The 26,933-nt window shown below is 33.7% G+C and overlaps 2 protein-coding genes across 3 annotated transcripts; one reads left to right on the top strand and one right to left on the bottom strand.

Moving 5' to 3' along the window:
• The first annotated feature begins 2,835 nt into the window (after positions 1 to 2,835).
• Positions 2,836 to 11,158, top strand: LOC110458402 (TATA-box-binding protein 2-like). 2 transcript variants are annotated; one of them, XR_002463788.1, is made up of 8 exons: positions 2,836 to 3,151; positions 4,124 to 4,323; positions 5,354 to 5,533; positions 7,443 to 7,506; positions 7,890 to 7,993; positions 8,600 to 8,694; positions 9,151 to 10,016; positions 10,114 to 11,158. XR_002463788.1 is itself a non-coding variant. In XM_021510082.1 (7 exons), the coding sequence occupies exons 1-7, from the start codon at positions 3,089 to 3,091 to the stop codon at positions 9,225 to 9,227; spliced, it is 783 nt and encodes a 260-aa protein (XP_021365757.1). In that variant the 5' UTR covers positions 2,836 to 3,088; the 3' UTR covers positions 9,228 to 11,158. The 2 variants fall into 2 exon arrangements, 1 of the variants encoding a protein (XP_021365757.1); XM_021510082.1 differs by having other exon boundaries at positions 9,151 to 11,158.
• Positions 11,159 to 16,722: 5,564 nt separating this feature from the next.
• LOC110458407 (UPF0669 protein C6orf120 homolog) lies at positions 16,723 to 24,513 on the bottom strand. Its single transcript, XM_021510089.1, has 2 exons — positions 24,424 to 24,513; positions 16,723 to 20,747 (listed from the first exon to the last, which is right to left on the bottom strand). Exon 2 carries the CDS (start codon positions 20,716 to 20,718, stop codon positions 20,125 to 20,127), a length of 594 nt encoding a protein of 197 aa, XP_021365764.1. The 5' UTR covers positions 20,719 to 20,747; positions 24,424 to 24,513; the 3' UTR covers positions 16,723 to 20,124.
• Positions 24,514 to 26,933: the final 2,420 nt, after the last annotated feature.

The raw sequence follows: 26,933 nt of genomic DNA, 5'->3' as shown, positions 1-26,933 counted from the left end.
CTTAATTATAGAGACCCTAGAGTTATCAGCGAGAAATGGGCTGATCATTTTGAAGAGCTGTTTAATAGTAAGCCAATCTCAATGTTTGATGCAAATTTTGAAAAGCAAATTTTGAGACAAGTTGCCTTAATTGAAAAAACGACTTTAAAAGATGGAAACGAAGTTTTGGACGAACCAATTACGGAAACAGATGAGGTTAAGAATGTATGTGAAAAATTAAGATCAAATAAAACAGGGGGATTTGATAATGTAGTCTATGAACATTTAAGATATGGGAATCTCCTACTCTATCGTCACTTGTCCAAATTGTTTAATTGTTTAATCAAACATCATTACATATCAGGTGATTGTAAAAAGGGTGTAATTGTAACTTTACACAAAGGTAATGGAAAACCGAGAGATGATCCGAATAGCTACCGTGGAGTTACTCTCTTGCCCGTCATTTTTAAGATATTTGAAATGATATTAACGAAGAGAATAGATCCAGTCCTTAATTCGAGCTTTTTTCCTAATGTCCATCAGTCTGCCTATCAGGCAGGTTTATGTAGTATGCTAACGTCATTTAACTGACAAGAATGTGTGAATTATAATATTGAGAGAGGAGACAATGTGTATGTAAGCTTCCTTGGTAGCAGTAAGGCATTTGACAGTGTGGCATGGTGGCTTGTTATACAAACTGTATAAGATGGGGTTGAAATCGGAGTTGTGGATGGTTATGAAAGCAATTTATACAAATGTAACTAGTTGTGTAGTGAGTAATGGCATTCTATCCAGATGGATTGTGATGGAGAGGGGATTCTTACAAGGGAGCGCATTGTCGGCAAAAATGTACCTAGTATTCATTAATGATTTGTTAAATACGATTGAACAATGTCAGAAAGGGGCAATTATTGCAGATTTAAGAGTAAATATTCCAACCCAAGCGGATGACATCTGTCTAGTGAGCACTAAGCGTACTGATTTACAACATATGTTACAGTTATGCGAGAACTACAGCAAAAAATGGAGATTTATTTTTTCTTCGACAAAAAGTAGCATTGTAACATTTTCAAGGAGAAAGAAAATTGATGCAAATAGGATCTTTCATCTTTATAGTTGCCCCCTTCCGGAAGTTGACAACGTAACGCATGTTGGAGTAATGTTAAATAATAAATTCAATAGTATGGAACGCACACTTCGTGCATGTAATAAGCTTCGTAGTGGAACAATGAGTCTAATTCGTTCTGGTTGTCATCCTAGTGCTTTAAACCCTTTAACTACAGGTAAAATAATTAAAACTAAAGTGTATGCTTCAGCCTTGTACGGCTGTGAACTTTGGAATCTAACAAACACAGAAATATTAATGTTAGAGAGGGCGCAACACTTTATTGTCAAATCCATTCAGGGTTTCGCAACCCGAACAAGAACCGATATGTGTACTGGCCTCCTGGGTTGGACAAGTATAGAAGGATATATAGATACTAAAAAGTTATTATTTTTCGGTAGGATATGCAGATTACATAGTACGACACTCTCGTCTCGTATACTATTTACAATACTTTTTATTGTAAATCTGGATGCAGAAAATAATGTCAGGTATGGTTTTGCGTATGATATCCTAAGGATTCTAAGAAAATATAATTTATATGATCCGGTTCAGAAGTATATAAATGAGGGATGGTTTCCTCTTAAAACACGTTGGAAAATGCAGGTTAAAAATGCTGTGCATGGATATGAAGAAAAAGTATGGTTAAATAGGATGTGTAATAATACTGACTTCTCTAGGTTTGTTTTAATACATGACAAGTTAGTTCCACACCAGCTGTGGAAATTATGTAAAAAGTTCCCAGGAAATAGAGAAGCTGTTTATTACATAATGAAATTAATTGTTACCATGAGGTGGTTGGCTCATAATGAATTATGTCATAAATGTGGTCAGTTTTATGAAGATGTTGCCATCCACATAGTTCTGCAGTGTAGTTCTACTGACGAATTAAGGGACGAATTATGGTGCAATATCATTAATATTAGTGATATACTGTTCACTGTATATTTGCACGACTTAAACGAAAGTCAATTATTTCTTACAATTTGTGTAACTCAGACCTAGAAGAGTTCCGTATGACGTCTGTTAAACTATTTTTTCGAATGATAATATCATATTAAAAATGACAAATTTACTATATCTATGCTGATTATTGTCAAATAATCAAAAGGGCCTGATACTGCTAGCTTAAATTATATGCCCTAATGTGTTACAACAGAAATTTATTGTAATATATATGTATAATAATTTTGATAATTGATGTGTAATTGATGATTGTAGTGTGATGCTCTATCATTATAATCTTCATTCTGGAGGAAATAAAGGAGTATATAGTTAGTTATGTACTCATTAAAGTAACGATACCCTTGTACTCTTTCAATGTCCATGTATGTATATATGTTGATTAATTCTTATATGTAACTATTCTGTTTATGTAATCTTCATTTTGGACTAGGAAATAAAGAGAATAAATAGATCCACTTAACAGGGATATGAGAATTTGATACAGCTATAGGGTGGTAAAGTCGATCTTACCCCTAAAATATGTAAAATTACTCTAGACACCTTAGTTTAGGTCCAAATACATGTATGTGAAAGTTGATATGAGTCAACATAATCAAAATATGAGAAATGCAGTCATTTTAAATATAACCTTTCGGTTAAAGATAAGATATTATCTAAAACATAAATTTATATTTCAAATTTCCTCAAAGGCCTGAAATATATTTTTGGTCGAAATTTATTATTAATGATATAAGGAGGATGAGGTCTATTTTTGTCGTTGATATAAGCGTTAAAACATTATCCACTTCCGGTGAAGAATGAAGCTGGTGGTGTCGATTTCTTTTTGACCGTTTTACTCAGACATCGGTTCTGGCCATATATCGATAATAACTACAACTATGCCTTAATTTTTACTTTAAATGTTAATTTTTGAAAGTATTGCAAACGAATATTCAATTCTATAAATGTAATTTACTCCGAAAAAATCGTATGCATCACAGTCCAACGTGATTGCACTGTTTTCGTCGTTGTTGACATCAATTCCGATTCAACAACAGCATGAATATGGACGGCACCATGTATCAATCATACGGCACTGGACTGACGCCGCAACACCAGCAGGTGAGGAAGTCTTCGTTGTCAAAAAAGCTTTGTTTCTTGGTTAAATGCAAATGATGCAATGTCACCGATGTCAGCAACCCTGTTTGAAATGCATGTTATCACTGTAGTACACTGTAGAATATGAATACCCGGCCTCCCCTGCTCCGGCCAAAAAAAATGTCTCGTCGTCAGCAGCTACATTATCGCAGCTAATTAACACTGTAGCTACCAAAAGGTACTTACGACGTGCTTAGCATTCAGACTTTTAGAAGTCCAAATATATACATAAATTCCACTGAAAATACAGCATAATTAGATATAATCCAACGGTCATCAGTAGTAATCGCCAATTCAATAATGATATTTAGAGAGGGGGAGTGAAAAATATCAAAATGTCATTAACTTAGCGTGTGTGATCGCTGCTTACATTCACATGAAAATGCTGACAGTGTTCTGATGAATACATTAGTTAGAAAGACAGTGCTGCAGTTTTTTAATCTTGACAAACTGTTTGTATTCACTGGAAAAAGGTTTAATAGGCAATGGCTGTGCAATTTTGTTACTCTAAATTTATTTGAAATGAAATGAAGGATTCACTAAAAACTACCATGGACTTAGATAGCAAATGACATTCCGTGATATTGCATTCTTTAAAGATGCACCAATATTTTCTTTATTGGCCCTAGAGATCTGTTTTGGCTTTACACTGTATACTAACAGGAAATGTATACTGTGATAAAAATATTTTGATTAATATTTTTCTGTTCATATTGTTCAGTTATATACCAGTCCCCCTCTGTAAATAAAGCATTATGTAATTTGGAAAAAAAATGAATATTCATAACTTATAGTTAGCTAAATTGGCCTATATAAAGACATCTGTAAAAAAAAAAAAAAACTTTATAGTATTTATTTGGAAAAACATGCAGTTTATGACTTTTTGGGTTGACTTTTTAAATTATTTTGTATAAATTTTCTATAACTTCTATTCAGAGTCCAATGATGTCACCAGCTCTAGGGGGATTTGGTCATGGACTTACCCCAAATCCAGTTATGCCTCCATCAAATGCTCCCAGTCTGTATCCTCCGACCCCAACACCTGGCGGACCTATGACAGCCCCAATGACCCCAATATCACCTGCTACCCCGGCGTCAGAAGCGGCTAGTCTCATGCCACTGAGGCCACAATTACAGTAGGTTGGATGGTGTTTGATATGTCTGTGGACAGCTGCAGATTTTCAGGAAATTCCAGTAGCAGATCAACGTTATAAAAATTGTAACCACTGTATATATATATGGTAGCAAAATATATTGATTTTCATCTTCTACCAAGACCTGGTAAAAAGGAAACAATTCTGATGTTTACAGTTGCCAGGTGTTATGTGTAAAGTCGTACGCTTCTCTCAATCAGAACAAGCACAAGAGTTGAGTTCATTGGTGTTTATTTGTAATCCGGTAGGAAAACCTAAAATACAGTATACCAGTATTAAAATATATAAGTCGAACAAAGTACGAAACTAACGTCATAGATGATAGATACAATAAATGCGAAACTATGTCTACCTACACTATTTAGTTATACTTTCGCTTTACAAGCTTCGACGTTATAATTACGACTAATGATACAGATATAGTATTATATTGTACTGTGCTAATGTGCATTTACATATTACTACTAAAATGATAATGACTGTAACCAGAGGCCTGGAAAGGTCCGTCCTGCTCTGATGGCAGCACAGTGCAGAGTGAGATGAGAAGGTTACGGGTGCGTGTGTATACGACACCCAGGGTGGCGTGAGTATGGGAAATACTTGTGCAATCATATTCGCTCGACCTTACACATATTTGTTATGAAACGGGTACGATAGACAACACAGACAAGTTAACATGCTGACCAAGTGCATCGAGTACACCCTGTTGCATATGTATGGATTCACCTTGTAGTAATGCATACATATGTAAATCCCTAAAATTTAGCACAGTAGAACCATTCTGTTACTTTTATGCAATCTTCTGGTACTCAGTCCTGTCAAATCACCTATGCAGCCTGCAGATCACAACCCAACCTCAAGGTTGTAATGCTATGACCTGCATTTTTTATTATATTCAATAGTCTTCATTGAAGTGTTGAAAACATGTCTTTATAAATAATTTGGTACCAATTGTTAAAAAGTTGATTCATAAATATTTGTCATATATGAAAGTGTTTTATTTCCTTTGCAGAAATATTGTTTGTACTGTAAACTTGGGATGCAAGTTAGATCTGAAAAAAATTGCACTACATGCAAGAAATGCAGAGTACAATCCAAAACGTTTTGCTGCTGTTATTATGAGAATTCGAGACCCTCGGACCACTGCTCTGATCTTCAGTTCTGGAAAAATGGTTTGCACAGGAGCCAAAAGGTATAATTTTACTAAATATTGGCTGTCTAATAGTTATAACAAGTTTTATCCACGATTGATTTTAATGGCAGTTCTCAATTTCAAAATTAAGGGAACAAAATATTAAATGATCATAATGATGTGGACCTGTGCCAACTGGCATTGTAAATACCAAGTATCAATGCTCATCAATATTTAGCCGGGCTTTTCAAATCACCCTTCGTTCGTGGTCTGTCCTTAAACAATTCTTGTTATCGCTATTTCTCAGAAAGTACCAGAGGGATCTTTCTCAAATTTGTTATGAAAGTTCCCTTTGGCCTTTTGTTGTGCATGTTTACTTTTGAGACTGATTCGATAAACAAAATGGCCGACAGATGGCCTTCTTGGATTTTAACAATGAATGTTTGTTATCGCTATTTCTCATGAAGTTTTCGAGAGATCTTTCTCAAATTGACATGTAGGTTCCATTTGGTCTGTTATTGTACATGTTAACTTTTGAGACTGGTTGAATAAACAAAATGGCTGGCTGGCAGCCATCTTGGATTTTAACATTGAATGTTTGTTATCGCTATTTCTTAGGAAGTTTTGGAGGATCTTTCTCAAATTCGATTTGAAGGTTACCCTTGATCTGTTATTGTGCATGTGTTTTTACTTTTGAGACTGATCAAATCAACAAAATGGCCGATAGACGACCATTTTGGATTTTGACAGTGAGTGTTATTGCTATTTCTAAGAAAGTTTTGGAGGGATCTTTCTCAAATTTGATATGTAGGTTCCCCTTGGTCTGTAGTTGTGCATGTTTACTTTGGAGAGTGATCATAAAAAAATGGTGGCCACTTGTACAAGATCGCTTGGAAAGCTATGCATATTTATTCAAATAGTGTTTAATTTTACTACCAGATAACAACTGTTTTCTAAACGAGTGGGTTTTTTTTCTAAAGAGAGGAGTGTTTTATAGGGAACATTTTTTTCCTAAAAATGCCTTGCTTTTGCTAACAAGCATGAAGAAGTCTGGCAGTGAATTACTGGGAATTTTCGCTGCATTTTAACTTTCACCTTTTTCTTCGTCCGTAATGAGGGCCGATTTATCATAATGATGAAAAAAGGACACATTGTACTACTATACATAGGAATAACATGTCAAGGGTGAACTTAACACTGCAGGGAAAGGATTCTACCAGTTAAGGGCGAACATTTGGTTTGGCGAAAGTTTTCCGGCATCGAATTTGTGAGCTTGTCAGCACTAACATTGTGCTGTATGAGACCATAACACCAAAAGTTAAACTATTAATTAGTTATATTTACATTTTAATAAAGTAGTTATATTAACTGTTATTATTTCACTCTAATAGCATCTGTTTGTGAAGTTCTTAAAACAGCAAAGGTCTCTGTTGTCATAATCAGATGGCTAACATTACAACAGTGGTCAGTACTGGTCACATGACCAAATGATGTTATAGTCTCACGGGACATTTTTATGTTCTAGTTAAGGTGATTTTTTTACTTTGATTTATAAGTTGTTATTTTCAATGTTTTCATAAAGAATGGGCCTTATTTATACTTCAAATCAGCTAGAAATTTGATTGATAAAAGTTTGATTCATGAATAGAATATTAATATTGTAATATAAGGGGGAAATTCTTGACTTTGCTGTTAGTTTGAGAAATTGAGAAATTTGAATCTTCAAATTTGATTTATGGAAGTTTGACTGTAGATTCACCATACACTCTCATGGCATTTGAACAATGCAGACCAATTCTGCAGGTTATTGTTGAAATTACATGCATATATTATAAAAATGTTAACTATGTGAAATAATAAAGTGGATTTCAACAATGTGTACAATTGTTTCCTGTTAACTATTTACTGCTGATCCAGATATTTTATACAATGTTTACCTGGCAATTAAACATTTGTGTTGTATTTACAGTGAGGAACAGGCAAAGTTAGCAGCGAGGAAATATGCAAGAATTGTACAAAAGCTTGGTTTTCCAGTAAGTATTTATGATTATAAATTATTTATAAATTTCACGAAGGTGAAAACAATTAAGTAAAGCCAATCTAAGGGCTCAGTTAATAATTTTGCAGGGGTTGGTTTGGAACAGTGTTGTGTGTGCATACAGTATATTAAAGGGTTACATGCACAGTGATTTGTAGAGTTAGCCATGGTTGTTTACCAATACAAAAAACCGGTGTTATACCACTTACATGATATAAAGTTGATACAACATTATATTGGAATAATAAAATACAAGCGTCAAAGATTTCAACTAAATTTCCTGTGGACATGTGCTATGAATTAGTTGTTTTGACTATATTCATTGTACTATTGGTCAAGGAGTGCAATTGTTCAATTTACTATGTTTCCTCCTTTCAGGCAAAATTTCTGGATTTTAAGATCCAAAATATGGTGGGAAGCTGTGATGTGAAATTTCCTATCCGCTTGGAGGGATTAGTGCTGAGTCATGGCCAGTTCTCCACGTAAGTTTTAGTAAAGAGTAAAGATTGCATACATATTGTAGATTTTCAAGGAGTGTGAATAGATTAATATGTTCGATTGTTGCATACATGTACTAAATTCTATCGCCTCTAAGTAATAACTTCTAATGCTCATTTGGCTTTGAGTGTAGATATAGATACAACAAAAAGGCATTGTTCGTCATCAGCAGGAGTAATTTAAACACCCAAGATTTTTTCAGATTTCAGGTTAAAGAGCATCACTGCAACAGTTTTATTTGTGAAGAGTCATGCTTCAGAGCTGTTTTTCCAACATTAACAAGCTTTTCTGCCCAATAGTTATTTTCCTTTGCAAAGTAGTCAGTCTTCATTTTCACCACTTATGCTACAGATAGCAATTTCTGCAAGTTAAGTTTTTTGTTTTCTAGTGACCATGGTGAAATAGAAATATCAAAGTGGTTTTTATATGCCCTTCATGAATTATGCACAATGATATTGTCAAATATGACCGGTTTCTGATGAAACTTTGTCAATATTTATATTATACAAATATAAGAAAAGGATTTGTTAATTAATTGCCATGTACATTGTACTTGTATACGCAGTGTTATTAATTATTTTTCATTTCAGCTATGAACCTGAGTTGTTCCCAGGATTAATCTACCGAATGGTCAAGCCTAGAATAGTGTTGCTGATATTTGTCTCAGGGAAAGTTGTGTTGACAGGTAGGTCACAAAGTTCAGTGTATATATATTGTAATGATCAAATTATGACCTAGCCAAAATTTCTGAAGTCATTTGATATTACCAATCAGAAGTCTGGGGTACTTTAATAGTTTTGTAAAAGTTTAACATGTATATTACACAATATTTCACAAATACATGTATATGTACAATGGCAGAGAACATATGATATCTGCAGTTTTAATGATGTCATACAATGTTTATAATTGCAAACCAATTATGTGGGGAAAAAGCTAAGAGCTTGCCAAGAAGAAAACTTTATTAAATTCTTTTTTTAAATTAATTTAACCTATAATGAAAGTACAGTATATCCATATTAAAGCATATTAATAACCCAATGTTTGAAATAAAGTACAGTGAAAATTCAATTCCCATCACATGTCCAAATTCGAATGTTTTTGTCCTTTAAAGGTTTCATTATTTCATTTCTTTTTTTAGGTGCCAAAGTGAGAGAAGAAATCTATGAAGCTTTTGACAACATCTATCCCATACTGAAGGGATTCAAGAAGCAATAGTATCGAACAGCAGTCCCTGTTATCATTGTACATATTGTCAATCATTCATTCCATCATTTTGTTTCATCATCATTAATAATTATTTTCTACATGCAAGATGTCAAATTTAGGTAATAGATTTGCCAGTATACGAGAATTTTACCTAACATTTTGAATGAAGGCATGAAAGATAAAGTTATTGGAAATAAAAAAAAAACATTATTTGGTGGCATACTAGCTTAAGAAGTTGCTCACTGTACGGTAGGTAGGTTGGTAGTTTTCAATATTTGATACTGTATAGTAAATACATTTTAATTATGGTTCATGTGAAAAGTATTAAATGTCATCCTTTCCATACTTGTTAGAAATATTTTGCTGTATACCGGAAAAATTTTGCCCAGTCAAATATTCGCCCTCCACTGGTAAAATGTGTATTCGCTCAGTGTAATGTTGTCCTACGCATACAGTTACTATGTAGAGTAAGCTGTATACTATATATACATGATACATTTGCTCTTACTGTGGAAGACGAAAAAGGTGAAAATAAAACTGCAGTGAAATTTTTCCAGTTTACAGTTTATAAAGTCTGTGAGGAGGTGATAATATAGCATGATCATGGTGCCTTTTGTAAGTAATAATGCAAGCGAGTGCGAAATTTGACAGGAGTCGTAGGGTTGATATTATTTTCTGAAACCGTCACCTGTTTGGAATATTGAGAGGCATTTTTCTGTCACAGACACAGTCACTTTGGTAAGTGTGTATGTGTAAAGATTTGAGTTCTCTATATCACAGACAGTGACTTTATGGAAGGTATATATAGTTGTAACTGTGTATGTGCCGAGTTTCAGTTTCTATATATATGTAAAGATGTGAGTTCTCTATATCACAGTGATCGTCTTTATGGAAGGTATATATAGTTGTAACTTGTGTATGTGCCGAGTTTCAGTTTCTGTATATATGTAAAGATGTGAGTTCTCTATATCACAGACAGTGACTTTATGGAAGGTATATATAGTTGTTACTGTGTATGTGCCGAGTTTCAGTTTCTGTATATATGTAAAGATGTGAGTTCTCTATATCACAGACAGTGACTTTATGGAAGGTATATATAGTTGTTACTGTGTATGTGCCATGTTTCAGTTTCTGTATATATGTAAAGATTTGAGTTCACTCTATCACAGAAATTACATATGGTCTTTATCAAACCTGCTGAAGTATGTAATTTATTTTTTGATATTTGGATGCAATGATAAAGGACGACCTGCTTATGTTCCAGTATGCAAACTGAAGATTGGTTGGGGAACATAATCAAACCAGCAGAAACAAAATATATTTTGAGTTAAAATAAGAATTTTACGATACGTGTACTTCCTACATGTACCTTACCTTGTGACATGTGACACCTTTCCAAACATCTCCAAAGATACTTATCAAAAGCATTTTATGAGAGATTATTTATTTGATTAAATGATTAATTGATTTATGACACATTCGAAAGGTACACAAGAGTTGATAACACATTTAAAAGGTACCCAAGAATTTATGACACAATTTAAGGTACACAAGAATTGACCACACATTTAAAAGGTACACAAGCACTGGTGAAAATACACAAGAGTTGGTGACGCATTTAAAAGGTACACACGTTTGATTTTATGCAGTTTTAAAACTCATGTAATTCTTATATGACTATTAAGACATGAATATACGTGTACATAATGGGTGTAGAGAAAAGGAATTTTAAAAAGAAAAGTAGGCAGAGTATAGGCATATGGAAAATAGCCTAATAGATTATACTAATTATATAATGTGTACATCTTTAAGGAAGATGTTAACCGTGCTCAAACACAAGTCTCATATTTAATAACTGCTACACGGTTTATTTAGAGTACACTCCGTTTTTTTGTGTTATATCTCCATAACATGAAAAATATATTTAAGTTAATCCTTATAATTTAATCTACCATACACAATCCCTGTGGAAATCCACTTTTATTGATGGACTCTTTTCTCTTAGAAATTATTGCGCTGCTGTATCAGCCAATCAAAACTGACGTTACAAACGCCGAAGTCATTTTTTTACGTTATGGGCTGATAACATAAATTTTTAAGCCAATGAAAATGCTTGTTACAAGCAAGATTAAATTATAAGTGTATACTGTCTAAGGTAGATTGATCAATCATTTTGTTTAAATTATGTAAATAATCAAATTCACAGTAAGGGATGTGTCATAAGGATGTTTGTATTGACTTGAATGAAAGCATACCATCATGACTGGTAAAAAATGTCACTGTGAAACGCGTAACGAAATCTGATTTTCATGTTTTCTACTTGTTGTTTTTTATGTGGAACTATCTGCAGGTAATAAAAAAATAATATTTTTGTCACATTGATAAAATACCTGTAATAGTTAACATTGCTAGGATACTTTTTTCATTGATGACTTTATAGAATAAGGAGTAATATTAAACATTGAATTGAAATCTGTTCATTTAATTTTAAGGAGATCTGAAACAATATGTTTACTGGTACTTGTAATAAAGTAGTGATGTTGCTTGTATTCTTACAGTTCTTAAAAAAATACATCTGATTAATACTGAAACCTATTCTAAAGATCAGTCATTCTGACAAAATAACATATGGAACATTTTTCGTAATAAATGCTCTTTTGCAGATTCGTAAATTGACATTGTGTGAAAACTTTTAATGATATACAAATGTACAAGCTAGAAAATTGATTTTAAGAAATACAGAGATTTTGACTTACATTTGTATTTGATCTGGTTGTCAGTGATAATATAATCATGTGACCCAAATATGTTGCTAAAATACTTCATATTCTAGTAATATGTTACACATGTAATGAAATAAAAAAATGTATATGTTGCAAGAAATACTGTAAAATGAATGGCTTAACTAAGAAAACGAGGTTACTAGGAGAGTCATATGTTTCAACAGTTAATAAATTAAGCGCATGATACAACATTTTCTTAATGATTGATTCGTTTTATTGCAGTAATATATAAATGTAACGGTTATAGTGCTTTGCTATTGATTAGAAGTTTACCAGATCTTCGCTGATTGAATCTCATGTACTAGCATGTAATTATATGTGAGAGATAGACAAACACCATGTCCTTACAACCTGAATCAAATACAGACATTGATATAGAGCAATGTTCCATGAATATTACCTCTAGTATATAGGTAATGGGCTGGAGAAATAACACATGTTCTATCCATCTATTAAGGATGTATCATACAGTAATTTTTGTGACCTCTTTTCCAGGAGAGCTCCACAAAGTGAAACACTTCTAATGAAAATGTAAAATGTTTTATTGAATATTTTGTGAAATTATAAATGCTCTTGTTAACTTGGAGTTGGCTAATTTGGAACATTTAGAAATCCTCTTTTTTTTACAATATAATAAACAAGTGAAAAGGAGGGGGCATTAAACAGAATACAGTTTCTGCTTAATGTATGTTTAATATAGAGTGTTTATTCAGATATTTTGAACATTTGAAAAATTGTTTTTTCTGAAGGTTTCCTGTCCCACTGTAGACAATACACTACAGAATTTAAATGTGTTTATTTTTCAAACATACTTGGTGAGTGTTCTACTGTTGACCAGGAAGTTCATTCTGTTATAACGTCAGTATAATGATTGAAGGTCAGCATCTGAATCCTTGGTTGGTCCCATTGTATTTTTAATCAGAATACTGTTGTTTAATTTGTTAATTTCGCCTATTGTTTTGCCCCTGCCATAAAATAGGGGGCATATAGTGTTGCCCGTCCCAATACAAATGAATGTAAACACTCTAGCTCTTCATTTATCAAAGATTTTGATCAAACTTCATACAAAGGTCAAATATGAGAATACCTCTGACATCTCGGTGTTTAAGGGTGTCGAGGCCAAGGTCACTGTTGTATATAGAAAATCGCAACTGACTCGTTGTCCTTACTCTTCATACTTGATTTCTTAACAGATTTTGATCAAAGTTTATATAGATTTTTGGTAAGAGAATGTCGCGGATGAGTTAATGTTTCAAAGATCACTGCAAATTGCTATTCATTGAAACAAAGTTATTGAAACTATTTACGGAACATTAACAAACACTGAAACTAGTTTCACAAGGCAGCGGGAACATTCAAGCGATACAGACATTTTCTAGTTTTCATAAAAATTACGCAAAGAATTATCTACTTTTCAGAAATAACTTATCAAAGCTATAGTCGTACCGGGACAAAATACAGTTTTTGACAGTAGTACAGGGATCCTTAAAAAACAAATTCAATTGTGCTTAAATTTTATTTATTTTCAATAACTAACTGTACATCTGAATAGAGTATAAAAACATTATACTGATACCATATCATTAAAGAAATCTGGATTGGTACATTTGATGGAATGTGCAATAATTGAAGGAATTACATAACTTTGTAAGTTGCAATGTTTATCTGATTAAAGACATATCCTACATTCACTACGAATCACGTGATAAGTAGTGAATGTAGGATAGGATTTTAATCAGATTGGTTGAAATGTATGCAGTGAACATTTTGAAATGTTGAACACTTTGTTATACCTTTCTGGAAACCTCCAGTGGAAAGTCAGTAGAGTTTAATTCCTCTCCTCATGCAGTTATTACAGATTCTACAGCATCATCATTGTTACAACATTAGCTATATATTGTGCTGACGTATGAATTAGTGTAAAAGATGAAAACAGTTATTTTATTTGCTTTTGACACCATTTGAAGGAATCAAATGGGGTCTGTTCTCTTGAATTGGTGTATTAGTTCTGAATGTAAATGCATGTATTGTTGAATAGAGTGCTGAAAGAAAGTGTATCGGGTATTTAATAAATAATGTTGATATGTGAAATATACCTAGACTTTGTCTTTATATTATCTAACCAGAGTCAAACGAACTTGTTTTAACTGTTAGAATATATCTATAGACTTTTTTAAAAATTTTCTATCCATATGTTTCATGTTTGCATAATACGTACTTTATATGCATCTTACAAAGGAGGTGTCACTCAAGGGAAGTAATTCATTGAATTAATTAACCAAACTTGCACAGGAAAGTCATATCTGTTTAAATGCAAAAGCATACTTGTTTGGATACTAATTCAATTCAAAATTAATTTCTCAGAATGTATTGCCAGATTTTAATGAAAATTAATGGTAATTATCTGTGGTGGGAATTAGTGGGGAACTATAGTCAAGAAGGGGCAAGGCCACAAGACTCTGGTTACAAAAAAAAAGAAATCACAAACCAGTGGATTTTCACCAAAATTCCATAAAAGATTCTTAGATGATGAGTAGCAGATGATCTATTCTTGAAGTGGCCGAAACCCACCCCTTCAGAGTGGTGATAATTTGAGGGCCAATATAGAGTTCAACCTCATCAAATAGCATTGCCCTTGAAAAGGTATTGTTTAGTTTAATCAACATTTCATAAAATTATTCTGAGATGATGATCATGCAGTATCTATACACAAGGAGGAGCTGCAGATGGGTGAGGGCAGTTAGGGGTCACAGAGTGCAAATCTTCAAAATAATTTTCTGAAATTTATTGTTGGATTTTCAGACATTTCATAAAATAATCCTTTGATGATGAGGGGGAAAAATGTACCTAAGGCAGAGGCTGAGGGATCTACAGGAAGGCTTTTTGGGGTTACAGGGGAAAAAATCTTAAAGGATATCTGCATGCATGATTTAGACCAACATTCTTCCCTTTTACTTGAGAGACAATAAAGCCTAAGGGGGCTCTTTTCTTTTTAAAAAAAATATCAAAACAATTTGATGGGGGGGGGGGTTAGTGTGTTGAAATCTTTAATCAACTTCTAAAAAAGAAAGAACTAGATCAACTTTAAAGGTCACAAGGGTAAAATGTTTTGACAACTTTAATTGAATTCTTCTGAATAACTGAAATACCTTGGTAATGGATGATGCTAGTTGGTCAGCAGCATGCTGAGATAAAGGGCAGCTAACTTTCCAATCATTGCAATACACTTAATACTGTATTCGGCTAGTGTCCATTGATACTTTTAGATGCTACCAACTCTGTGTTATTGAGTCCATAATTTCCTGTATATATTGAAACGTAACTCGTCTATTACGTGATGAGTGGTAACTCATCTGTCATCTCCACCTATGGGGTGGAATTTCTAGGGCAGTACGTGACTTGTCACTACTGCTAGAAACCATGAGCTGATAATATTTTGCTGATTGATTGTTGGAAGATGTTCTTGTGTAGCTTCAATAAATGATGAATGGAGTTGGTCTTGAATCAAATTCAACATGAACTGCTTTTCAGTTCATTCAATTTGTTTCAAGACCAACTCAATTTATCACGAAATCGACCAAAGCAAGATTCAATCTTTAAATGAAAACAACTCCCAAGTATGACTCTAGTTTTATCAAAGTAGTTGGTTGGTTATCAAGGTTTAACATCCTATCAACAGCTAAAGTCATTTAAGGTGCTTCCGTGTGCGTTGTTTATGCATGTGTATTTGTGATGAAAAGTGTGTATGTTTGTGTATTTGCCTCCTTGTGATAGCACGGATCTGATGCCAATTATACAGTCCTATCTCACTGAAATACCACACACAAGACACTCAGCACAACATTCCACCTGGTCACATTATACTGTAAACGGGTGAACCAGTTGTTGTCCGATTCCCCTTGATTGATTTCTTTGACTGTTGCTTTGGCGACTGACTGCATGTCAACATCTTAGAAATAAGGTTAGGTGATCTCAAACTATAAGTATATAAATCGTCTGTTTAGAAAGCAAATGGAAAAGGGTGTTTTTAGGAGGATTTGCAAAACAAGTAATTAACTTTGGAACATACCATACTAAAGTGCTGTACAGTATACTTTTTAGGTCATCAGAGCTTTAGCTCAAGTGACCTAATGCTATCCGTCTTCGTCTGTCGTCGTCCGTTAACATTTTACATTTCAAACTTAAAGTCAAGTTCTGCTGGGCCGATTGAATTGAAAGTTAGTAGGAATGATCAGCTCATGATCCTGACAAAGTGTTGTTATTTTTCAGGTCAATCAGAAATCCAATATGGCCGCCACGGCCGCCATTTTGAAAAACTATTTCAAACTTAAAGTCAAGTTCTGCTGGGCCGATTGAACTGAAAGTTTGTAGGAATGATCGACTCATGGTCCTGACAAAGTGTTGTTATTTTTCGGGTCGATCAGAAATCCAATATGGCCGCCACAGCCGCCATTTTGAAAAACAATTTCAAACTTAACGTAAAGTTCTAATTGGCCGATTGAACTGAAACTTTGTAGGAATGATCGAATCATGGTCCTGACAAAGTGTTGTTATTTTTCGGGTCAATCAAAAATACAATTTGGCTGCCATTATACTTAACTATTTTTTACTCAAATTGGTACATATTTCAACAACAAAAATAAATACTGTAGGACTCAGGTGACCGTTAAGGCCCATTGGCCTCTTGTTTTGTATGAAGTAAGATAACTCAGAATGCAGTGTACAAAACTATACAATTTATTCATTTTATGCAATTATGGCATTAATGGCATAAGCATGGTTTACAACAAAATTAAATTTATTTTTTCATCCCCGATTGCAATATATGTTACAATAACTGCACCTGATTGAAAATTCCATATACAGTATATGCATACAGTAATGAACTCAATCTCTTCGAAAATACTTTGCACATCAAAAAAACTGAACAATACAGAGTATTAAGAAAGAAATGATAAAACATTGTGTGTTCACCGTCAATCTTAATGACAACTGTTTGTTATGTCCCCTTGTCTCGGAGACGTGAATCGTTGACAATTGGGAGATTTTTTGTAACAAAAAAAACATGTTCCTCAATCAATATTTACCAGGGGAATATACACATCGTCACAGTTATAAAACAAAATAAAACCAAATCATACTGGTTATATTGAAATCTGTAAAGTAAATATACCCGGTATATATTTTAGCACACTATCAAAATTTAACAGATTTAGTGCAATTGCAACAAAAAGCATTTTACAAAGACTGAAACTAGTACATAATTCAGTGAATTATAATGAATGAGCTAAAATAATATTACCCCTAATATATGTATGTTTGCAGTATGTAGACAAGATACCAGATCTATTCTGGACTCTGCAAGTTATCAGGAAGAGACTTCCAGTTTTGTGAAGGTGTATGATGATGACATCAGTGTTACCATCAGTGTGTCAGACGATGGTCATATTGTAATGTACCTCTCTCTACACCTAGTGTCCGTCGATTGTTAAACCAGTACCGTTTTTCCATTTACAGTTTTTTACAGTTTTATTGCATGCTAATGGAGTACATATTTCATACATAAAGGTATACATGTGTCTTTTTAGCAAAGTTATTAAACAAGTGTGTTTATAGTTCTACATTTACATAATTGGGTAAGATCACTTCGAAATAAACTGAATGCTCTATAATTTATAAATAAACTGTATATCATACACTGTAGTCAATTATGTAATCATATCTATCACATGGAAAATGCGAACCCAAATCATCTACAGACATGGATCATTGCCCGATATGTTTCCAACGTAGTATCAAGACAACAGGATATTTTTCCTAGGTAAGATATTTAGATAGATAATAATAGAAGCATAAATGGACATGTTTATAGTATGTCAATATAGCGGTAATACATACAAGTATAGAATTTAATTTCTGTTTCCCAGAATAATATAAAAATAGACACCAGTATTTGCACTCTCCCCTTGCTACTTATGAACTGCTGTTATACTAATGAGGAGATGAAACATGTTAATCTTGGTGACAATGTCTTAGGTGGCCGAGACAATACAATATTAACCTCTTGTCAAAACTTGATTATGTTTCACTTTTCATCAAAATCACTGGAAAACCAAAAAAAACCAAAATACTATTCCTTTCCATCATGTTAAAAAGAAAGATATAACGAAAATCATATTAATCATAACATGAAGGTCGTTTTCAAAAATATTATAATTATAGTTTTGTCATTCATTTAACATGGCAGATCTTGTCAACAATATTTAACATCAAAATTGGCAGATCTTGTCAACAATATTTAACATCAAAATTGGCAGATCTTGTCAACAATATTTAACATCAAAATAAGGGTTTCTTTCAGGTAATATCAACTGCTGTCCTATCTATCCAGTATATCCATGTACAATCAAATTGTAACCTGCCCTCCCCAATATCTGCAATATTGCATTAGAGGGAAAACTTGAATGACATATGCTTGAAATCAGCACAAGGCCTAGCATATGAACAAAGAATTAGTCTACAGAATAAATATGGTATAAACAAAAGAAGAAATTCGTAAAAAGAAAGGCATGTTTTTATCAACTTGTTGGTAAATGTAATTGTTTAGCAGTTGTGGCACACGCTAGACTATCTGTTATTATTCATGTCTGGCCATGCCAGCAATGCTTAAATTAAAACATTCATGCAAGTAAAATGTTGTTTTGCCCCCTTTAACCTTTAAATGACCCTAGCTGTTGATCAGATGTTAAACTTACCAATAAACAAACGAACAGAAATGTATATAGGTTAGTTTAAATCTGTTCAGTTTCAAGTCATACAAAGTAACAACTTGAGTATCTACATATAATAATAACACAATGATGTAAAGTTTGTGTGGAGATAACACAGGAATGTTGACATTTCAAGGCAGGAAATATCTGTATTCGGATCACAGTGAACAAAGGGGAGCAACTACCAATCTACACTCAACTTAATGGATCACAACATCCTTAAAACCTTAAGGCTGCAGACCAAAATTACCATTACAGAAATTCTATTTCAGACTTTTAGAATTTTCCACTTTAAATTGGAAAATTTCACCTTTTTTTAATTTCATCCATGACCAAGGACCAATTAAATGTGAAGGAGAAACATTTAACATGCTGTATTTTTAGTAATATTTGTAAGGTTATGACATTGTGGGAAAACTCAGTGTGGGCAAAACTTGTTTCAAAAGACCATAGGGAACAAAAAATGTGCACCACCTCTACAATATCATTGCTTTGTATCAACGTAATCAACTCAAATGTTACATTAAACAAGTAGTGCACCATTTATAGACATTAATTGTAACAAGTGTCTATATATCAAAATTGCTTAAAATGCACAATCTATCAGCTACAATTCTAGTACTTTATTTGTCCAACAAAAACTGGAAATGGCCCTTTACTTAATTATGAGTTATAAATAGATTTAGCATTTTCTTGACCAAAGAAAAATATTATCTCCATTACAACTTGTACAACAGCCTTCATATATGTATATATATATAATTACGACACACACACCAGGTATACATAAATTGATAAGGCACATGATAAAATGATATAGACTACACTATTATCTTGACTTTCCATTTCCTGAAATTTCTTCTTTTTAGTTGTTTGTTATAGAGCATTTACAGTGTGTATTACTCAGTCACAATGTATATATACAGTGTGTGGTATAACAATGTTTTTACCAAAAACTGAAATATTAATTTTATCGCATCATGCTGTCAATATGATTACACACGGGTGTTGGGAATCGGTTGCCTTACAGATTAGATATCGATTATATTCGATCATCGGGACAACACTATTGCACACAACCAATTTTTTTTATGACATTTAAATTAAACTGAAGTATAAACATTCACAAACAAAGAGGGTTACCACTATTTTAGTTCTCTAACAATAGAATTAAACAAAAAATCTCAACCTAATCACTAAAGTGTAAATGAAAAAAATATTTTTAAACACACATAACTTATAATTAGGAAACTGGATTTTGTTCAGGATAACACTTAAACCTTTGATTTTTATGTAACCTGAGATATAATTGATTTCACTAGTTGGAAGGTGTTCATTTATCATAATGTGTTTTCACAATAAAACTTCAAAAACAACTTTTAGAATAGTAAGAAGAATTGTCCACAGGGTTTCTGAAACTGATATTTCCTCCTCTTCTTTGTCTTGATAGCTCTGCTGACCGTTTGGGGTGGCCTGTCCTGCATTTACATCATTTTTACTGTCTGAATCTCTCAAAGTATACATGGAATCAAGGGAAGAGTAATCGGAATCATCATATTTGGATACAAAATAAACTGAAAGACTGTACTCAGTTTCATTCCTTTTTACTGGATAACCATACACTGCCACACCTATAGGTCTGGTTAAAAAGGCTGGAATTTCAACGACGTCCATACCGCATGTTGTACTTTTGAGCTCGTATTCATTGAAGGTGGGCGATAGCGTAATATGAGACACATACAAATCAGCGTCACCGTACATTGAAGTGAGTTCAAGTCTTAGCCGTCCCACTCCAGAAACTCTGTAGTAAGTGTAGTTTTCAGCACCAATTGTATCATTGATTGTCTGTATAAGGTTTTCGGAGGCAACACTCTCGAGAAGATACAGAAAAACTATTAGAAAGGGATACATTTCCATGCTGGAATATTTTCTATGATGAGGTTTCATGCTGGAAAGATCAACACAGGTCACACAATCTGAAATGATAAAGAAAACAAACAAATTAATATGCATAATATTGAGATAACATTGTACATAAATTTGTACATCCAAACCAATATATATATAATACATACTTTATAAAAACAAGATCGAATGAATTTTGACACTTTCTTCTGAAAACTGTTATATTTCATAACCATGATAATACTATCATGCAATAAGTGTAGATTTTCTATAATCCATGAGATATTTATTCACATGTATCAAAAGGCCCCAAATATATGTAAATTGCTTATATGTGTGTCACACACCACTTGTTGTAGAAGTGGTGTGTGACACACGGTAACACACTACTTTTAAAACAATGAACATTATGTTAAATATAACATCTGACGAAATCAAACTTCCAATAGCTATATAAAGATGTGCATTGTACACGATGTCAAAAGTCACCTCACTAGCTTTTGCTAGTAGGAATTTCCATTCATCTCAATGGATGTGGTAAAACATTTGACTAGAAAGCAAGTCTTAGGCTTGCTGGTTTAATCCTCAGCAGAGGTACACGCCCGATGTGTTACTCCTTGAGCTATGTTTTATTGAGACTAGCTATTAGTATAACCAACTGGTTCACTCAACTTTGAAATCCAACGTTCTGTTCTTGAAAGGAATATATTCTTTTCACCATTGGAACATGTCATGATGACAAAATCAAAGACTGTATGTACCACCCAAGCGAACGGCACAAGTTGACTTGTCAAATTTACATAAGCATGCATACCTGTGAAAAGGAATCACAAGGCAGCGTATACGTAATGGTAAAATTGATCATCTTTCATTTTTGTGTAGCTCAAGATCAGGACTCTGTAATCTTCAAAGTACAAGTATCATCCTAGCTATTGATTGATATTGTATTTAGTTTCTTATCTCTGAAACCAACTAAATGGCTAATATAACCATGAACTTTCAATGCGTGTACGTATGTGTATCTAAAGTGGAACCATTGGACATTGAAGATGTGGTGCCCTTTACCAACATTTTTTTAAATTTCAAAAATTAGGTTTAGTTTATTCTATAGTGAAGCTGGACTGGACTGGCTCTATCAATGGTAAACCCGTGTAAGGTCAGATGGTCAGAAGTCCAATTGAACGCTCGTCTGGTCAATGCATTTTTCCATTCCAGACATTAATTTGTTGCCTCACTAAATATATCCATGGAACATGGTACATAGAGGGATTTTGTTGATCTTCTTCCTGATATTAAAATCAACTTACTTCATCATATTGAAGATTATGTCAATGTTTGGGTTGTGTTTATGTACAAGAATAGAAAGTGGGATCAGACCCTGAAATATGGAGCAGTTATATATGGGACCCTTGCCTACAATCGGACATTGACCGACTAGGACGTATCAACGGAAGGCAGTACGATTCTTTACAGGGGACTACTGTTCAAGAGACCCTGGTTGTGTCACCCGTATGCTCCAAGAGTGCGATCTACAATCTCTCTAGGAACGACGGAAACATCACAGATTGACATTTTTATTCAAGGTGGTTGAGGGGTTGGTGCCAGCAATACCAGCCTCTTCATATTTACATCCTATCCGGAACAAGCGTAAAATCACTGCAACTAATTCACTGATTTTTCTACCAAAAAACATTGTGGAAAAACAGCGACAAACAACACTCGGTGCTTCCAAATGCAAAACTGCAAAACTGACACTTATAAAAACTCATTCTTTATCAGAACAATACACGACTGGAACAAACTGGAAGAATCCTCTGTTCGTGCTACATCTGTGAACATTTTTTGGACTTCTCTTTCTAAAGACTAAAACTACCTAAACGCTCTCTCTCCTCCGTTGATTAAATACCAGTATTGGTGTCTTCAACATACACATTCAGATTCAGAGCTAACTGTGTAGAGAGGTCCAAAGTTGCAGATAAGAACAAGTCTGGTGGATGGTTGTTCCAGTCTAATTCTATCAAATATGGTGCTGAAAAGGTGTTGGAATGTATCGGAATTTGACTGTGTCAATCAAATGTGACAAAGTAACTCAGTAGTCCGAAATAGATGATTTCCTCATTGATAAAGGAAAAAGTAATTCCAGACTACTAACACAGTTGTTAGAATGTCTGTTAGAGTTATGAGGTCAAAAGAATCCCAGTTTGGTCATCGCATTTCCCTATCCTGATATATTTGTATACCTAATTAAGTCTTTGATGATATTCCTACTGAGCACTGTACGTTATAGCTGCTGTATATATGCACATCTGTCAAAATGTCTAGTAACCAGACGAAATAGGCAGATCATGTGGTAAACATACATCACAGCAGAGATAAACAATATACAATAGTTTTAGTTTAACACTATCTGTATCTGTATTTGTACTGGAAATTAGCTCACTACTGAGCAAACAAAGACTATCCAGGGTGAGTGAGTGCGGTATATCAATCTTAAGTCACTTTTGGTCGCAATAGTGGCTTTAAACTGTTCTGTAGTTTTACAGTTGATTATGTGCAATGGTAGTGCATTCCAGTCTTTTATGGTAGCTGGTACAAATGAGTTTTTATATATGTCGGTGTTACAACTAAGCACTTTGATGGATTTACTGTGCTGTGTTCTAGATCTGATGGTCTGGTATTAAACTGGAATAACGATAGGGTATGGCCACCAGGCCGTGAACTATTTTGTAAAGTAACACTGGCTCTCGCACGAGTGACCACTCCTAAATCCATGTTGTAATGATGTAAGTATGCTGTTCTAGATGTTTTAAAATATTGCCACATATGGTGTGCTCTAGCTGTTTTACAACAGACACTTGTTAACGAGACCGGGCGATAATTGCTGGAGGTGTGTTTGTTCCCCTTCTTAAACACCGGGCTGATATTGGCGTTTTTCCAGTCCATAGGTAGGGTGCCTGTATTTAGCAGGTCCAGGACACTCTGCCGATTGAGCTATATAGCTGTAAAGACCTATAATAGCTCTATTGACCTATCTGAAATAGGTCTTTTGAGTGATTTTCTTTTTTAAGGAAAACGAAACAAAGTCGCTTCTAAAAGAAGATTGTATCATTAGGTTGATAACAAAAGACATTAAATATAAGTATTCTTTTTAAAAAATAATGATGAAAAAAAATCTGTGAAAACATTTATGAAAAATGAAAATAAACTGTATCAACGTTAACATTACCATAAACCTTATTGTTTTATGCGACTTTGCTTTAATTTAATGAAATTTGAAATCTGAAAAAATATAGCTCAATAAAGCTTTAATTTTTAGGTGTATATAGCTATATAGGTCTTTATAGCTATATAGCTCAATCGGCAGTGTACTGGACCTGTTTAGACTCTGTTGGAAAATATTGGCAATTATTTTGGCCAGTTCAGCAGCACAGTTTTTTAACATCATATTCGGAATATTATCTGGTCACTACACTACATATCATATCTTGGATAACATGTATTGATTAATGTGACATTTAAATTAATGTAGCGATAGGGTTACAGCACAACGTCACTCGTTCTATCATACGACCGACTGATCATGTACATGTTGATGATATCCGGATAACATCGACCTTGTCACTATGTTTGACAGTTTGTGTATTCGACGTGCTGTACATGTGTCATCGCACTTCAAGTGTTGCTAGTTGGTATTTGCTATATAATTCGAGCTGACATGAACTATATATATTTATATTGTTAACATACCTTGAACCTTCTTGTCTACTTTCTTTAGTTTAGAAGATTTCCTCGAAACTGATACCAACGAAAGCTTTAAATCGGGGCAAAATAGCAAGCGTTCAGTTAACCATGTAAGAGTTATATAAAACAAAAACCAGACAGAATCCGGACTAAAGTATTCAGAGTTCGACCGGCTAGAACTGACTTGAAACAAACATTTAATATTGCCAACGTTTTCCTTAACTTATTTCGGGGATACATATTATCGCAACTCTGTTTTAGATAAATATTTTCGCAATAATATTTATCTATTTGTTCTTTTTCAGTCTATTGCGACCCAAAAATAAACAAAAAATGCAAATTGTAATGACAGCATAACATTTGGTACACAGGATTATATTTAGTTATAAAGTTCTGTGAATTCAAATCAATTAATTCGAAACAAGTTTTATCAAGAGTCGGTTTATATCTTGCAAGTACTAAAACAGGGTTTGGTAGAAGATACGGAAAGTGTAGTGTATAACGGGTTGTCTCCCTTCGACCAATCTCAATATTATTTTACGTAGAAAGATAAATACATGTAAGTACGATTAGTAATAACATTTTAAAATGATGGATTAATTAATTACTGACTGACTAATGATTCTATACAAATCATTCACTGTTGTTTGCATATTCACTGTGGTCCATACCAGCTTTTAAGGAGTGTTTTTAAAGCTCGGTTTTTGACCTACAATTTAAATTGTATCATGTACTATTTATTTTTTTACTCATATTTATGATAAAATAGTAAAAAGGTCACAGAAAAAAATTCAAACACAAGTTTAAAGACAAATTAAATGAAACATATATCATCTACATTTCTGTTTCTCTCCGCATGTCGATATCCTTTTTCAAAAGTATTTTATACTGTTGTAAGGGGTTTAACTTAAACCTATTTCATTGGCATATAAAACTTTGTAAGGGTGGGGTTCAAACACGTCGGGACGTCTATTTTTGTTTATATAAAGAAAAAAATCGCTCAGCAGAGCCATTAAATCATACTGAATTTTGTTTTAATGTAATGGTTTCAATTTGGCAAAATGCTAAAAATAGAAAAGAAAAAGAAAATGAAAAATCCCCGGAAAATTCAGGATGTGACATCTTTATTTACTGATATTTCTACAGCTTCTAGGGAACTCCCTCCCTGCTCTCACACCGAAGCTTCGCGCACTCGCAAACAAGCTGTCCGACCGTTAATACAGATGTCACTTTCCAGGGGCGTTTCTAGGATATTTGAAAGAGGGGGCGTAGAATAAAATCTTTCGCCGAGCGGAGCGAGGTGAAAAAAAAATTGGACCTTTTTTTGGCTAAAAAACATAAAATTATTGTGAAATGCACTAATGTAACGGTTCCTTACTTGGAGCATATAAAAAGAAATCAGAGTATGAGTTTAATTAATGAATATGATAAATTGCCATATTCAATACAATATTAGCAGATGACGATAGTTGTTTTTTTTTTTTTTGAAAAACGCCAATAACGCCCTCACCTGGACCCGCCCCTGCTTTCGAAAAAGTCTTTTCGAAATCCGTGCATCCACGTGCACCCCTGCTCATACAATACATACCGAAACTATTTATGATGTTATATATCTCAATTACTTGTGTTTCTACAGCTTCTGGCTCTTGGCCCCTATTCGTAAACTGTTGCACCCCCTCTAACTGATAATCATGGATCCGCCCCTACAGTATTCCTCTAAATTTTGAAGTTCATAAATTAAGGGGTTATACACGCACCTGCCTCTGTTTTTAAATGTAGTTAGTATGACAATTTGGGTTTCCAACACTTTGGCCCTCTAGGGTCACCGATGAGTCCAAGAAGGACGAAACAGCTGTATGATGCAATGTACTTCTGTGAGGTAGCACTCTAAAGTCGATATCAGATCTTATTGCAAGGAGGCCATTACGTACGCCAAAATTCCGCTTCCAGCACACATGTACATGTTACGCACATTGAGGCACGTGACCTTAGCCCGACCTTAGCGGTTACTTGAACGCTACACCCAATAAAACCCAAATCAACCATAATCAACGGAAAAGTATTATAAAGAAAGATATATGACTAAAAATTCGTTTTTTAATTTATTGCATCTATACTGTTCAAAATGAACGTACGAATTCAGTTACAGTTCTAATAGTTATTAAGTTTAAATATGGACATTAGAAATAGCCACATGAAAAAATGTGAAGGTAATTCAAACCAATCGAGTTCTCATGGAATTAGATTTTTACATTTACATAAAAACATAAGTTTAAGAAAACTACAACATAGCGATCGTCAGTGAGCGTTGATGACGTGGAATATCTGATTACGATTATGAATATGAAACATTTTGTGTGTTATTTGATTAATATCTAAGAACCTGTTATTCATATAATAATAAATGCTTATTTTATGGGTAGTGACAGGCGGGTAGAGAATAGAGAAATCATGTTTGCGATCCCCTTAGGATGACCTATTTGTCCACCTCCATAACAGGTAAAAGATCAGCTGCT

This window comes from Mizuhopecten yessoensis, unplaced genomic scaffold (assembly GCF_002113885.1).
Source record: "Mizuhopecten yessoensis strain PY_sf001 unplaced genomic scaffold, ASM211388v2 scaffold9563, whole genome shotgun sequence".
In the NCBI taxonomy this organism is placed as follows: domain Eukaryota; kingdom Metazoa; phylum Mollusca; class Bivalvia; order Pectinida; family Pectinidae; genus Mizuhopecten; species Mizuhopecten yessoensis.
This window is presented reverse-complemented; position numbering and strand designations above follow the sequence as displayed.